At 39.2% G+C, this 16,608-nt stretch overlaps 1 protein-coding gene across 1 annotated transcript; it reads right to left on the minus strand.

The window, feature by feature from the left end:
* Window positions 1-6,625: 6,625 nt before the first annotated feature.
* On the minus strand, window positions 6,626-7,519 carry LOC119661483. The gene is made up of 4 exons (XM_038070851.1): window positions 7,073-7,519; window positions 6,861-7,014; window positions 6,749-6,801; window positions 6,626-6,646 (listed from the first exon to the last, which is right to left on the minus strand). The coding sequence occupies exons 1-4, from the start codon at window positions 7,223-7,225 to the stop codon at window positions 6,626-6,628; spliced, it is 381 nt and encodes a 126-aa protein (XP_037926779.1). The 5' UTR covers window positions 7,226-7,519.
* Between the last annotated feature and the right edge of the window lie 9,089 nt (window positions 7,520-16,608).

Consider the following 16,608-nt stretch of genomic DNA (forward strand, 5'->3'; position numbering starts at 1 on the left):
TCACACTCCCATTTGAGCTGAATACAAACACGCGAACAGTCCCTCTATGCCAAACCATACATCAACCATTCACCATTTCACCGCTTACACGCAAATCATGTTCTGCTTTTCACATTCAAAATGACTTTTCTTTGGACGGAGCTAACCATTCGGTCATCTGCTGGAAAGTAAAGAAGGAACATCAACGCGAACAGTTCTTTCGCGGCAATAGTAACAGCAAATAAATAAGGAGCATATTCCATTTCCCCACGGAAATTAAGCCTAAATTCTAAGATAACCAATAATAGTGATAATAATAAACTACACAACTAGAAATAATTATGAGTAAATTTATAACGATATTCCGCATGTCCACCAGGATAATCAGAATGTGTCCCCACAGTTACCATATCATAAGTCGCTTCATTACAAGCTAAATTGTTTCTCTTATATTTAGTGCAAAATTCTTTACTCAGGATGATCCAGTCTTTGCACTTATCGCTCGTGGAACTGTTTTTCATGTGATTGACACTGTCCTCGACATGGTGCTTTCATTCTCGACAGTGAATAGAGTCGCAGTAGATTTGGTGGACGTAGTTTTTACCGCTGATATTACAGCCTCTTCATCTTGCACCGCTACCGCCTCCTTACTGCTCGCTACAAGACGCTACTGAGGAACACCTCGACGTCTGCGCCACATACGACCGCTAAAAGGGTGGCTAACGTAACGTCCACAACGGCTTTCATGTTGAGTAAAAATCTTGAATTTAGTTTTTACTGAGGCTGAAATTCCCGTTTTTTTTTTTTATTGAGATTAGACACCTTTGTTCAAAACCGTAACGGTACACCACAGGAGGCAATGTGGTCAGCAATGCGCTCGCTCGAGATTATTACCCTAATTTGACTCAGGCACTCATTCGCTTTCCCTCTGTCACCAGTGAAATTTGAAATACCACTTTCAGCTGCAAGGGCCCAGCACTCTAACCACTTGAGACACGGATTGGGAATTGGTAAGAAATCGTAAAGCCGGCATCGCCTAAGATTGGGACTTATTTGCTACTTTTCAAAGTAACGCGTAAAGTAACAAGTGCGAGACTAATTTATTTGCCAGTGCAGCACAACTTATCAGAAATAATCGTAGATTACGTACAAAAATGATGATATTTGCTTTTGCACTCGATAGAAAAAATATGTCGGCACCTACATTTGTTAATTTTTTTCCCGGGGGAAAACCACTAAAATTTTGACAAGTTTCCACGTAAAAATGTCTACGGCACACTCCGAACTTAAACATTTCTCACACTTTTCCGAATTTCGCTAAGGAATTTTCTCTACCAACAATCAGACGCCTAGACTTGCGCCCGAACTAGCCAAGAACATTTAAATTGACTCCCAAACGTATCTATAGGTGAATATTGAAATATGTACCGGAATTGAACAACTCCTTTTGCCTACAAGACAAAGCACTCTCTCCTTCACCGATGAATAATCTCATTCCCGTCCGTTTGGTGTATCATTGCAACATCGATAAAATTCCGCTACCGCACACTAATTGCAAATTTCAAATTTGAATTTTCAAATTCCAGAAAAAATGAATCGATGATTGAGTTGCGCAAAACATCAGCTTAGTAGGTAATGCGATTTTATATTACTTTTTGAAAAAGGTGATATTAAAAAGTAATATCACAAACATAATCGTTTATTACCCTAACCATACATGATGTTATATCATCAACGTCAAAGATTAACACTCGGCCCCCGATAATACCAAATATTACTTATAACTAGAATAATTTGCCCTGCCCGGATGTAATAAAGTCCGTAACGTAAAATTTATAGCAGCGCCAAATAGGTGAACGAACGGCGAATATAAAAAAGAAGAAAAAAAAAGAAAACGTTCCAAAAGAATATAAGATAAATAGTACAGTAGTTCGCATGCAAACAACAGGGAATCATGATTCTTGCGAACAAACTTTACTTCACTTAGAATTTATCTAATGTTAGGTAATGTTGTAGTGTTTGGAGACGTTGTAATCGCGCTCGGTTATTGCAATGCGATATCACACTATTGTAATATTACATACATCACTTACCCATCTTTATCTCGTACTCTTTCAGAAGGATATCTGATTTACAACTTGGAAGCAATAAATGTAAAGCATTCCATAAGCATACAATTTGGCCGCCAACCAAAAAGCAGGCATGGTCCAAGTTGAAAACCTATGTGCAGGTTACCAGTGTTGCCAGAACCTGTTTGGCAACCAATTTGCACTGGTTACAGCATGTTTTACAACATTAGTATGGTAAAACAACGACAATCGCCCACAATCCGATCTCTATTCTTCAAAAACTAAGAATTTAACACTTTAAACAGCCCCTAGACCTGCATCACGATTGGCCACTAGACTGGAATGCCGTAAGAGCGAGATTGAAAGTCCCGTATCGTTTGTTAGTTTCAGTCTGTACAGTTGCGAAGTGGTAACCAATAACAATGTTTAAGTTTTGCCTGCGAGTACGAAGTATAATCGGATTTGAATAATTTTCATTAATGTTATTTAGAACGTCGTCCTGACCGTTAGACATATACGTAGACGTATTTAAGGGTAACTCTTGTTTGGGAGATGGAGTCCCGTTAGTTTGACAATTTATAATTATATAAATAATATATATTATTCTGAATATACATATCTAGACGTGCCACGTCCTTGAACAGACACAACAATCCGAAGATGTTAAGGGATTTAATACAGTTGTTTATACAGATGTTCGGGAAAATAGAAAATTCATATTCAGATTTTTTAAGTACATTATCTCAAGAAAATTCTCACCAAATTGTATAACGATCGGAGCATTTGGCCCGATTTATAACGCGTTACCCCGCTGCTCGAGTTTGTTATGTATGGGCTTTCGCACTTTGATCGCCATATATATTGCTTGTAGATGTAGCTATTATACAAAAGAAGCTAGAGTAGCTTATAGGCTGTATCGGATTGGTGTTTCGGAGTCTGTAAACTCTGCAATCGACGAATAAGTAAAAAAGTTAACTTTTAATATGATTAATTCAGAATGGTGTTTTTTGAAAGTATCTAGTATCTAGGACACAATTACAAAAAACTACTGGTCTACCCAATGCCAAATGTTTGCCTCCTATTTATTATAATAATAGCTAGTCGTTGAACGAAAGATTTACAATTCTTTTAAAATATTTTTTTTTTAAGTGAAGCAATCAAAATTTTAACGCCTTGAAAACTAAAACCGTCAGCATTTTTTTAAAATTTTGCACTTTTAGAATCCTCTGTAAAAAGACAAGGTAACACGGTATATTAACGATACTAATTGATTTACCACGTCCACGGCAAGCCATTCCTAAAAGGAACTCTTGGTAAACAGCTGTACATCTACCATTTTTTAACTTTTTACTTAAGAAACACTTTTACAAGTATCCCAATTTTTTAGTAAACATTTACTAAATTGTCGGAAGAAAATATTATATCACCAACAACTGATTGCAACCCCTTAAGGTTCGAACTAATGTCGAGTACAGAGTCACTATGGAGTCTCAGGTTCTCCTCGTATACTAATTCGGCAGGAATCACAGTAAGTTCTTCGCGATTGGCTTACCGGAAGATGAGTAGGACGAAAGTCAGGATTTGTGACCAATCAAGGTAAGCGTCCCGTGCCACCTTTCATGCATCCCAATGCACCGCGGAGCTGAGGAGTTTTCCTAACTCCAACTAGTATACAATTATTAACTTAATCTGAGTAGATACCGATATGGAGAGTAGTTTGAGGCCTGAGCACCGTACAGAGGCAGCTCCATTTTTCCATTTGATACCCTACATGACTATATACGGTGAAACAAAATTTTGCATGTATAAACACCTTCCTTAAATACATGGTAAAAAGACATAACTTACTGAGTATGTGGGCGTTCACAGTTCCCACTTTCTCACTAAATTTCGTGGCAATCGGTATAGCCGTTTTTGAGAAAAATGAGTGTGACAGACAGACGGAGATTGACCGGATTTTAATAAGGTTTGGTTTGTAAAACAAAACCTTAAGAAGGCAGGTCAGTGATTATGATTGCTGGTACACTGAAGCGTGGAATCCTCTCTCGACAGAGGTCCTCAGCATCAGATTATGCAGAAATGTGCTTTTGTCATATCGCCTCAGGCCACCACATAAATCAGTCAATAATTGTGGGGCAATGCCTGAAACCGTGCGAGTCTCGCAAAGGGTCGATTAAGCAGAGACGTGGGAATGGTAGACCGGAGGAACACGTCTACCTCTTTCCTAACATGTTTTGTAGTTTTGCTCGACTAACCGACTAGTTGTCCGGATGTTTAAGTGCGCTAAACCTTGAGCGGCATGAAATACCTCCTTACGGAAAAGTATTGCAATGTTTCGAGCATCGACGAACCCGGCTAAGGATGCATCTTGCTGAGGAAATGTCAAAAGTACAGCTTTCACCATTTGTTGCCTGGTGGTTTCAAACGCCTGGACAGCCTCTGAGGGCCACGCAATCAAGCCGATATCATCGCTCTAAAGGTTTTGTAGTACAGAGTGGATGGATCTCTGAAAAGTTTTCACCGGAATGCACAATCCGAAAGTAATCCTAGCGAACACGAATTCGGGCGCTGCTGGAATTTGATGAAATGCCTTAACTAAGTCCAAGATCGGAAAAATACGGCAGTCTGCGATAGAGTGGGCAAATAGGATCGTTTGACCATTTAGATGTCTGTATTCGCCACAAGGTCTCATTTCGCCATTGGGTTTGGGAACCATGCGCAGTCCAACAGCTGTCTGAAAGTCTGCAAATACTCTGTCTAAGAAGTTCTTCGAACTCTTTACACGCACAAGCAAAGATAAGGAGCCAGTAGTGTGGTGGTGCTGAACATCCTGCTCAACAGGCTCCGAGAAGCTACACTGAGTAGCGATGTTGCGGTTCTAAACTGATGTCTAGCTGCCTGTAGCTATACGTGCGTACCAACGAAAAATTTGTTGCCATTAGCGTTAAGGTTTGTGGTGTTAGCCGATGATTCCGGGATGTGTGCGGAACTGAGACTTCAGTGTCTATAGCGATCAGGTAATGATTCTAACTCAACCGATCGTAAATTGTTAGACTTCGTACAATTTTTTGTCGGGAAAGTGCAGGGATTGGTATATTTCGTGGCTTTTTCTGCAAACCTTCGGTGGTATCAGCATTTTACAGCACTTGTTCAAGGCTTCGACAACCTACTGCCTGCTACCAAGTCGCCCTCCTCAGGCGGCGGATCTGGACCGTGGTCTAGTCCAATTAGCCCCGCACGGTGGCTGTTAGTCTTGTCACCGTATGGGTCTGCTGCAGCTGACCAACCTGGTTTAACGTATCATGCAGTACTTCGCTAATCATGGATCGCACGTAAACCTAATAAATTTCATCAACGGTAGTGGCGATCGTGTCCAGAGGCTCCGAATCCAGAATGCCCTGCGTGACCTCTGGAAATCCCTGCAGCCACAAAGGCTGTATCAGTGGCGCCATTCTGTGTTGGGTTTGGGGGGGACATGAAAGAGGCGTCTACATTTTATTCCGGGATATGGTCATGAGGGGTATCAAATGAAAGGGCTCGATTAGTACTTTTTGAAAACCTTGGTACTTTTCAAGTTGAGTGAAAAGTAGAGGGGTGAGGGCTTAAAATGTGACCCCCGAAAAGTGGAGCAGGTCTCGGAATCTATCAAACCGAAAAAATTCAAAAAAAAAAAGTCACAGTGACATACAAAACCTAGGTCTCAAAATACATCCCGTTCCGATATCTGCAGCAAAGTAAATAAAAGTGTATTACCATTTTTAGAAATTTTCTCGAAAACGCCCCTTAAGTTCATTCTAGAGGTATAAAATTTAGTAACAGTATAAGTGATAATAAAGGCCATGATTTCTGAAAGTTTGAACGCAATCAGTCATTAGTCATTATTAACAAAGTTATTAAAAGTTAAATTACTGCATTTAACATAAATTTATTACACTCTAAGACGTGTATGACCTCATCATCATATAAAGTAAACTTATCTGAACGGCAGGTTCCATGGGGTCATTTTCAATCTTTTTTTAGCTGTTTTTAGTTATTTCAATGTCAGTATCAATTACTGGTGACAGGCATGTGTATGTACATATATGCATGTGCTAATGGAGTTTGCGAGTAGTGTTCAGTAATTTGGATATGTGTGTACGTATGTAACATATGCTTTCGTGCATAGAGCAGACTGGAAATGCATCAACCCACTAGGAAATGGAAGTAGTTCATAATCAATTGCGGAATCGATTCTCTGGAACCAAAAAGCAGTTCTAATTTGGCTTACTTAAATGCGTTTTGCGCATTACATTTAGCATTGCGTGTCATAGGCGGTAACCAATTGATCCAGCCTCGATTACCAAGAAGCCATTCCGTAATCGGTTACTACGAATCTAGTTTATCATCGATTTCTTATTAAATAATGTAACTAGTTCGGAAATTAATTCTTCAATTCATTACAGTTGGATATAATTGCACTAGACTTCTGTGATTCGAGTATTTTAGATCGGTTTTTTAACTTTTATTATCTTCAACCATCCTTAATGAGAAAAAAATCTCTTGAAACTTCATCAAAGGAAAAGAAATGAAAATTCTATTTAACTCCACGAAAATGCAAGCTGAAAAAACAAAATTATTTCAACAAACAAAACAGTAATTAATTCATAAAACAAAATTTATTTTCTTTTTAGGCATTCTTTTTTAAAAAAGTTATTTTTTGCCCTTTTAAATGGTTGTTTGATCAGTGAAGTATAATTTTCATCACCAACTGCCCCTGAAAGGAAATAACACTTTTATAGAATAATCCAGTACTGTATTTTTCGCATCATATACCTTCAAAAATGCCGTTAATTTTTAAATACTGGCAAAATGGCAATTTGCCGTGTGTTCCATTATAATTGTACTTCAGACAAATGTCTTCGGAAATCAGTTTGCTGAAATTTTTAATTAAACCGCCAGCTTTTATCTTCATTTTAACAGTTGCAACCTAGTAATATAAGATTATAATTATAAGGATTTCTATAGAAACTAGAAAATACTCTTACATAAAAAGGAATATCCTCCTCAGATATACCGTTATTCAGTTTCTCTAATTCTTCCACCGTTTTTATCGGGAAAACAGTTGACACTTCGGTGGGCATCGTTTCATTTTTATAGATTTTATTTAGCAATACTGAATGTGATGCCAAGACGTCCATAATTGCCTGATTTTGTTTTACGATTTTTTCTGAAACAAGATAGGTCTTGTTATCCAATAAAGACCTGCAAATATAGGGAAATCTTATATTCAAATCACTTTTCTTTCACTTAACAAACTTTCTTTCCTGCACTTGTCAGAACTTCAAATATGTTATTAAAGACGACGTTTGATTGTTAACTTGCAAAGCTCTGAAAAATAATAACGCGTGAAATGTAATTATTGCATCAGAAATGTTTCTAACGGAAAATAATTTCATAACACTTCCTGCACGCGCATGCAGCATATTCTAACATCGAACTCATTACCCACTGCATTACATGTAATGTAATTTCAATGCAAAATGGAAGTAATTACTAGCGCCTAGCAATGGAATTAATTCTAGCACTAGTCACCAATGTAATCCCTTGCCACTTTTCCTTGTGGGAAGATGCGATCGATCAACTAGATGAAATGTTTGTTTATTTAAGATGAACACAATATTTACATATACCTTTGATATGTATTATACATACATGTGTAGCTTGTAGTTTGGCGAAATATGAAGGAATATTTTATATTCTTAGAATGGAAAAACGTGCATAGAGAGTTGCTCACATAAGATAAACATAAAACCTTTTACCTGAAGTGCTGAGCTTTTGATGTTCGACTTGTTGTTTTTTAAGGGTATGAAGACCGTGTTTTTCGTTTTTCATTTAGCAATGTTTTGTGAAGATCTGGATAAGGAAACAAATACAAATTTTTCGCCATTTATTTATCAATACCTTGAGCAAGCGTAATAATTTTTCCAGCCCGAGCGCATGGTTAAGTTTTGAAATAAAGAGCAACTTACACATCCATCTCCAAAAAAGGTGTTTTTCTGCTGCCACGCTAGAGACCGCTACAATCATCTTAAAGAAAAAAGTAAACGGCATTTTAACGTGCGGACTTAACCATAGTTCGCAGACTTGGATTATTCAAAAATATTGAAAGATAAATTTTTGGCGCGTTGTTAAACTTTTTGATAAATTTTGGCTTCTTTAATGAATAAAAAAACTACCAAATTCTCCGTCTTCTTTTTTTTCAACCTTCCGTCCGTTCACAAGCGGGGTCGGCTCATGGTAATCGGTTTCGCCATTTGGCTCTATCGAATGCCTGATCTGGGTGCAATCTCCAGGCTTTTAAATCCCCATCCAGTGCATCAAACCACCGTTGTTTAGGCCTGCCTTTTGGTCGTTTACCATCGACTTCGATGTTCAGACCAATCTTGGCAAGTGAATTCTCGTTGGCACGAATTGCGTGACCATACCATCGAAAACGCCTCTCTCGCAACTTTTCCACGATCAGTGCAAGCCCATAACGATCGCGGATATCCTCATTTCGGATGTGATCAAAACGTGTCACGCCACTAATCCAGCGTAACATCTTCGTCTCCATTACCGCAGGACGCCGTTGATTGTCTTTTATAGTTGGCCAACACTCATAACCATAGAGAGCGACAGGATGGACAACATGGCAATAAATTTTAGACTGGAGACGTTCGTTGATACGTCGATCACAAAGAACACCAGTTGTGGAACGCCACTTCATCCAGGTTGCGTTAACACGTGAAGTAATTTCACAACCCAGTTCTCCATTGGCTGATAGCGTTGACCCGAGGTATTTAAATCGCTCAGTTCTGGGCAGATCACTACCGCTAGCAGTGATTGTGCCTGTTTCATGGGGATCGGTCGTCAAAAATTCAGTTTTGTTTAGATTAAATCTGAGACCGTGTTACATGAGGCGATCATTTATTTTTGAACAAGTTGCTCGAGATCATTTTTGCTATCAGATGCTAGGAAAACATCATTTGCATAAAGCATTCTGTAGGGAGCTGGACGTTGGATATCCCGTGTGACGGTGTCCATAACAAGAACAAAGAGGAGTGGTGAGAGGGCACTTCCTTGATGAATACCAACAGAGATACGAAGCGGTTTTGATACACCCGCCATACTTCGAACTTTAATAATAATAATAAAAATAATCGTTGGCGCAACAGTCCATGCTGGATCAGGGCCATGAAGTGTGTTAGAGCACTTCATTCAGGACTGTAACGGTACACTAGGAGGCAATGTAGTCAGCATTGCGCTCGCCCGAGATTGTTAACCCTGATTTGACAGGTAATCATTCACAGCTGAGTCGACTGATATCCGACGTCAAATCCCGATACAAATTCCACTGCCACCAGTGAGATTTGAACCGCGACCTTCCGTATGATAGCCTCGCGCTCTAATCACTCTGCTATCCGGACACTTCGAACTTTACTTTTCGATAAAGCATACCAGATGAAATTTCTCTATTTTCTTTTCAAAGAAATTTATCAATCATTGTGGTTATAGTAAAAATATTTACATTCTTTTTTGTATTGCTGTATATCACTTTAAATGTGTACTATTGAACTTTGAGTGTCCGGATAGCTGAATGGTTACAGCATAAGGCGGTCGTACGGAAGGCCGCGGTTCAAATCTCACCGATAGCAGTGGGATTTGTATCGTGATTTGACGTCGGATACCAGTCAACTCAGCTGTGAATGATTACCTGTCAAATTAGGGTTAATAATTCCCGGCTAGCGCAATGCTGACCACTTTGCTTCCTACAGTGTATTACTGCAGTGTACCGTTACGGTCTTGAATGAAGTGCTCTAACACACTTGAAAGCCCTGATCCAATATGGTTTGTTACGCTAACGATTATTATTATAATTGAGCTTCATATTTTGTATCTTAATAAAGGTAGATTTAACACACATTTCCTCCCAAAAGCGTTTCCATATCTGGAGGAGCACTTTCTCACAATATTATTTAATTGGACTTGTTTCGACCGTTTCAAACGGTCAATTCCGTATGAGTTATTTTCTTTGTCGTTATTTCACCAAGTGAAAAATTTGCATAAAAGAAAAACTTCCTAGATTTCTCTCATACAATTTGAAATATCAAAAATGCGCTGCTGTTTCCATTGAAATCTCATCTCTTCTTCGTTATACAGAACATATAATGATTAAAATTTTGTTGAAGAATCGAGGGATTGCTAAGTCCGCCATCCACTTAATGTAATATTTATTGCTGTTGACGTGGTTATTTTGAACTAATTTCTTTGAAAAAATAGGGACTAACAGTTTCGTCCAAGGCAGAGCCAACCCATCAGACGCTGCCTCACATCTGCCCTGGCAGCAGCGTGATCAAAAATGGCAACAGGTGGAAAACGCTCCTTTATATATTCCAAAAACACGACAAGGGTGCGAGTTATGTCCAAGTTAAACCAAGGTGGTTAAAGGGTAGTATAGGTCCCAGGGCAAAACTTGGATTGGTACCCACGATGGAGCATAAAATCTGTGAAATGCCTACTGAACCAACACCAACAGCTCTACCAACAAACCCTATCTCCAACTCATGGAACGTGCGCTCCCTGTACAGAGATGAAGCTGATAAGCAGCTAGCCGATACTCTGTTCCAATATAGGGCTGATGTAGCAGCGTTACAAGAGATGCGTTGGGCAGGGACCGGTTTCCTGGAGAAGAGCCATTACATCATATATTATAGTGGCCATCCAGTAAATCATTAGCTCGGAGTAGGTTTCTTAGTCAGCCAAAAAATGAAACCTGCTGTTGCCGGCTTTTAAAACGTAAGCGATTGGCAACGAGGCATTATCTGTCTCATACATAAAAAGGGAGATATCACACAGTGCAGCAATTATAGAGGTGTCACGTTGCTGAGTACCATCTATAAGATATTCTCCTCTATCTATCTCTGCTAGGCCGAGTAGCCCCATACGCCCAGATCATCATTGGCCCGTACCAAAGAGGCTTCACTCCGGGCAAATTAGCAACAGATCAGATTTTCTCTCTGCGGCAAGCGATGGAAAAACTGTTGGAATATGGACAACAGTTGCACCATCTATTCATCCGTGATCCGTGATGCTGAGGTAAATGCAAGGGGTAAGATCCTCTTTAAATCCACCCAACTACTGGCCTGTGCTGACGATATCGACATCATGGACAGAACCACCCGAGACGTACAAACTGCCTTCATTCAGATCAAGCAGGCGGCACGAGATCTTGGACTACACATCAATGAAGGCAAGACAAAATATACGGTGACAACGTCAGCACCGAAGACGAATCAACCAACAACATCAAACCGCACTGGTCAAACAGGAAGAATAAGGATAGGAGAATACAACTTTGAGACCGTTGATAATTTCTCCTATCTAGGGTCGAAAATCACAACTGATAACAGCTACGATGATAAAATCCGCGCACGGTTGTAGTCAGCCAACAGAGCCTATTTCAGCTTACAAAAACTGTTCCGCTCGAAACGTCTCACCATAGGGCCAAAGCTTTTACTGTACAAGACTATGATCTTGCCAGTCCTCATGTACTACTCCGAGACTTGGGTTCTTAGCAAGAAAAATTGCGAACTCTTGGCCGCGTGCGAGAGAAGAATCCTCCGTAGAATTTTTGGCCCCCTACATGAAGATGGACAATTCCGTAGCCTACACAATGACGAAATCTATGAGCGATATCATGACCGTCCGGTGGTGGATAAACCTCAATAGGCTCAATAGGTTACGGTGGGCGGGTCACTTAATCCGTATGGATGAGGATGATCCCACCCGGAAAGTCTATAAGGGCAACATCTTTGATAGAAAAAGAAGACGAGGCAGACCCTGCCTAAGATAGAGCGATGGCGTAGGTCAGGACGCCAGACAGCTTTTAGGGATATCGAATTGGTGAACCTCAGCGCAAAACCGGGATGTCAGGAGTTCCTTATTAAGGCAGGCCTAGACCGGATATATTTGGAGTCCTAGATTTCGTTGAGATGCACCATTGTGATTTTTTTCAGATTTTTCGGTTGGATAGGTTCTGAGAACGAAACTTTTACACCTTTTGTGTTTCACATTTTCAGCCCCACTCTCCTATGCTTCGCCCAATATCAAATATAGAACCAGTTTTGAAAAGTGCTAATTGAGACCTTTGATACCCCACATGCCCACATTTTCTGACATTTTGACATTTTCCTCCATTCACATGTATGGGGAGCCCCCCTTAAAAAATGGCGCCACTTACTGGTTGTAAAGGGGACAGCAGATCACACACACTTACCAATCTTCGTGACAATCGGTCAAGCCGTTTCGGAATAAATCGGGTGTGACAGACAGACAGGCAGACGGACTGATAGACGCCGTCTCGATTCTAATAAAGTTTTGTTTCACACAGAACCTTAAACAGAGCTGGGGATAATTAGATTCTTCTTGAATGGAATTTTAATATTTCACTGGAATGTCAATTATTCTCGTTATTTATGACGTCAGCATCTTATTTGTATGGTTTAGGATGCTGTTAATTCGCACGAAATTGATAAGTTTGAACTGCTATAACTTTGACAATAATCAGATTTTCATGAAACTTGGTATGTGTATGCGCGATACTGTCCTCTCTGTCGGTGCAAAATTTAGTACAGGATGAACTTAAGGAGAGTTTTTTAGTCAACTTCTAAAAGTTGATAATATACTATTAGTAAATTTATTTGAGCAAATACTGGAATGGGATTTCGAAGATTAGATATCACATAAGTGTTTTACACAATTATTTTCACATAAGTGTTTCACACAAACCTTAGAAAGAACTGCAGATAAGTAGATTCTTCATAAATGCGCTGTCAGCATCTTATTTGAATGGTTTTGGAAGTAGTTAATTCGCGGGAAATCGCTAAGTTTGAACTGCTATAACTTTGGCGTTAATGGCCGGATTTCCATGAAATTTAGCACGTATATACGAAATATTGTTCTCTATGCTGGTACAAAATTCGGAAGTCGTAAGATCAATTTCGATCAATTTAAAATTTTCCACGAAGCTCATTCGCAAAAACAGAAACAGTATTGGCGCGTGTACTTCCACCTAGCTTCCTACAGAGGAATTTTGAAGCATCATTCGCTCACAGATTCCATTAAGATCATTTGGGATTAATCCCAAATGAATCTTTAAGGGGGTCATCCCGTGTGTCGGATTCGCGGAATCGATTTTTTTTTTGCATCAATTGTATCTAGATATAGTGTAGAATATATGGGCAAAGTGATTTTTTGATATTCGGAATCGTTCAGAAATTATAGTGTTAAAAATCTAATTAGTCCTATGCCAGATTTATGCCGATCACCGTAATAAAGCGGGTATTTGTCGGTCCGAATGACGTTCGAATGACTTCGCTAAAAGAACATGAATTGAAGCCAAGGCTGTACATATGTTTCTTCAAGAAACTTAAGTTATATGGACTAGGTATAGCAAAATAAATGGTTAAGGTTTTATGGTTAAAAATCGCATTCTACTTTTAAAATACGATTTTCTCGAAACTGTTGAAAATCGGCTACCACCATAGCCCAAAATCTACCCAACCAAATTCTTTAAAATTTTCAGAACTTATTCAGAACATATTTCTACGGTCCGCAAACTAGGATAATTGCGATTCATTCAGTAGTTTTTTTTTTATTCATTGAAGAAGCCGTGAAAAAACACCAAAATTCGTGAAAAAAAAGTTTAACACGGCACCAAAAATTTAACTTTTAATATTTTTTAAAAACCCTATTTTGCAGACTGCAGTTAAGTCTGTAAGTTAAAATGCCGTTTAACGTTTTCTTTAAGATGATCGCAGCGCCCTCTAGCGTGGCAGCAGAAAAACACAATTTTTTGGAGATGGGTGTATAAATTGCTCTGTATTTCAATAACGAACTATGCGATCGGGCTGGAAAAATTACTATGCACGCTCAAGACATTAGCAAATCTATTGTGAAAAATTCATATTCGTCCAGTCCAGTTCTTCACAAAATAATTCTAAAGAAAGCCAAAAAAACAGCCATCACACGGGATGACCCCCTTAAGCTCTGCTTATGGTTCCCGCTGGGTAGCAGCAAGCGGTAAACATGTTGAGTTGGCTTAGTACTAGCCACATACGTGCAAGCAAGTTGTCATTGTATATTTGAACAAGTTGGGAAACCGGATGCTTGACGCTTCAGGTATAAAATGTTTTGTGTTTCCCTATGTAAGGAGCATAACGTAGTTCACCATTGGTTAATAGCCTTGACCCGAGATATTTAAATCGCTCAGTTCTGGGCAGCTTACTGCCATTGGCAAAACTGAGCGATTTAAATATGTCGAGGGATACTGCCATTGCCAGAACTCAGCGATTTAAATATCTCGAGTCAATGTTATCAGCCAATGGGCACCTGAAGTGGATGAAGTGGCGTTCCACAACTGATGTTCTTTGTGATCGACGTATCAGCGCACGTCTCAAATCTAGAATTTACCGCAATGTCATCCGTCTGCCGCTCTCTATAGTTCTGAGTATTAGCCGACTATAAAAGTCAATGAATGGCGTCTTGCAATAATGGAGACGAAGATGTTGCATTGCACTGGTGGCGTGGTCACGTCCGAAATGATTGATATGGGGTTGCACCGATCGTGGAAAAACTGCGAGTGAGGCGTTTTCGATCCACTTACCAATATTGGTTGAACAACGGTGGCTTGATTCGCTGGATGGGGATTCAAAAGCCTCGCGATTACATCATGATCAGGCATCTGATGAAATAAAATGGCGAAACCAATCACGACGAGCCGACCCCGCTTGTGAATGGGATAAAAGCTGAAGAAAAAGAAGAAGATGTGAGGAGCGTCGAGTGCTCGACAACCCTGTGTTACAAAGCTAAAAATTCCATTGCGCTCTATTTTTTGGAAAGCGATTTAAATAAATCATTTGATGGAAAGCCCTGTATTGATAATAGTGAACCTCATACACTTCACACTCTGAGTTTAATATTATTAGAAAATGCCAAGAATTTCACCTACATCAAATATAAACAAGTCGGGAAACCGCAAAGCTTGAAGCTTCAGGTATAAAAGGTTTTGTGTTTCCCTATGTGAGAAGTATAACGTAGTTCTCCGTTGGCTTATAGCATTGAACCGAGATATTGAAATCGCTCAGTTCTGGGCTACAAGTAATAGCACAATATGAATATTTAGGGTATACATATAGAATAAATATTATTGGGTGCAGGCATAATGTATTTTATATTGCCTGTACCATAGTTGTAGACATATTCTTATCTTAAGATAATAACAGGACCTTGTTCGAAGAACGCATCTTGTTTTGTAACATGTGTGAACGGGCCTGATAATAAAAATGGTACAAGCATAATGTTATTTATATTGCTTGTACCCTATTTCGTAAGAAATGTGTGTTCATTAATGAAGACACTTTGACCTGCGCATTGTAAAATGCAATATGGACATGTGCGCGACACATGATAAAGATAGGATAATGTTTACAAGATAGGTTACTTTGTAAGAAATATTGTAAGTAGTCTTTAGTCTAAATTTGGAATTTAAATAAAATGGTCATACGATCCTTCCCAAACGGACTCAAAGTGAATTTTATTTTAATTGGCGCCCAACGTGGTTTGAACCACAATCTTTAATCCTTGTATAAGGAGTCGGTATTAATTTCGTAAAAAAGTGTTTGAAAATTTAGTTATATAAATGTTCACGATCGTGCGAATTTAAAACGAAACAATAATCGAGTGAAGCGGCTGGCAGCGGAGTTTTCAGACGTACCTACATATTGCAACAAGTGACTGTGACTGGGTGAACGAGATATCTAATCAAAGCGAATCGAATCAACTGGTGGCGTGTGTCTAACTGGCAAACAGATATGAATATCTGTACGAGTATTATGTATGTACAATTAATTTAAAAACATCCTAACATATTAAATTGAGAAATTTAAGCTTAAAAAGGGCCGATTACAGGGTTAACCGAATCGACAGTTTAAATTTTTTAAATCTCTTAGAAAAAAAGTAATAGAAATGTCTCTATCTGCCGAAGCTATTTCGAATATGATTGAAAGGGTTAACCTTTCATTAGCTGTTCAGCTTAGGAAGGAATTTCAAGACGCAATTGCGGAATTGAAATCTCAGCCAGGTCCGTCAACTCAAGGGAGTGACATTCACAGTGTTGTTTCTCAGTTAAGGCAGGAATTTCATTCTACCATACAGGAACTGCGAGCGTCAGCACCACCTGTTGAAAATCAGAGTGATATTAATGTGGTTGTTTCGCAATTAAGGGAAGAATTTCAGTCTTCTTTGCAGCAACTGAAGACACCGGGTCCTTCTGTACAGAGGTATGAGGAAATTGCCATCACAAGTAGGGTTGTTGGTGGTAATATGAGGCTTGACTTACCAAAATCAATGCACGAGTTTAGCGGTGTTATGGATAAGTATCCATCATGGCGACAGTCAGCCAAAGCTGCAATAAAGCCGTATCAACCATATGTTGGTTCTGACATATATTATCAAGCTGTTGCTATTATCCGCAACAAAATTA

The sequence above is a fragment of the Hermetia illucens genome, chromosome 1, assembly GCF_905115235.1.
Source record: "Hermetia illucens chromosome 1, iHerIll2.2.curated.20191125, whole genome shotgun sequence".
Taxonomy (NCBI): domain Eukaryota; kingdom Metazoa; phylum Arthropoda; class Insecta; order Diptera; family Stratiomyidae; genus Hermetia; species Hermetia illucens.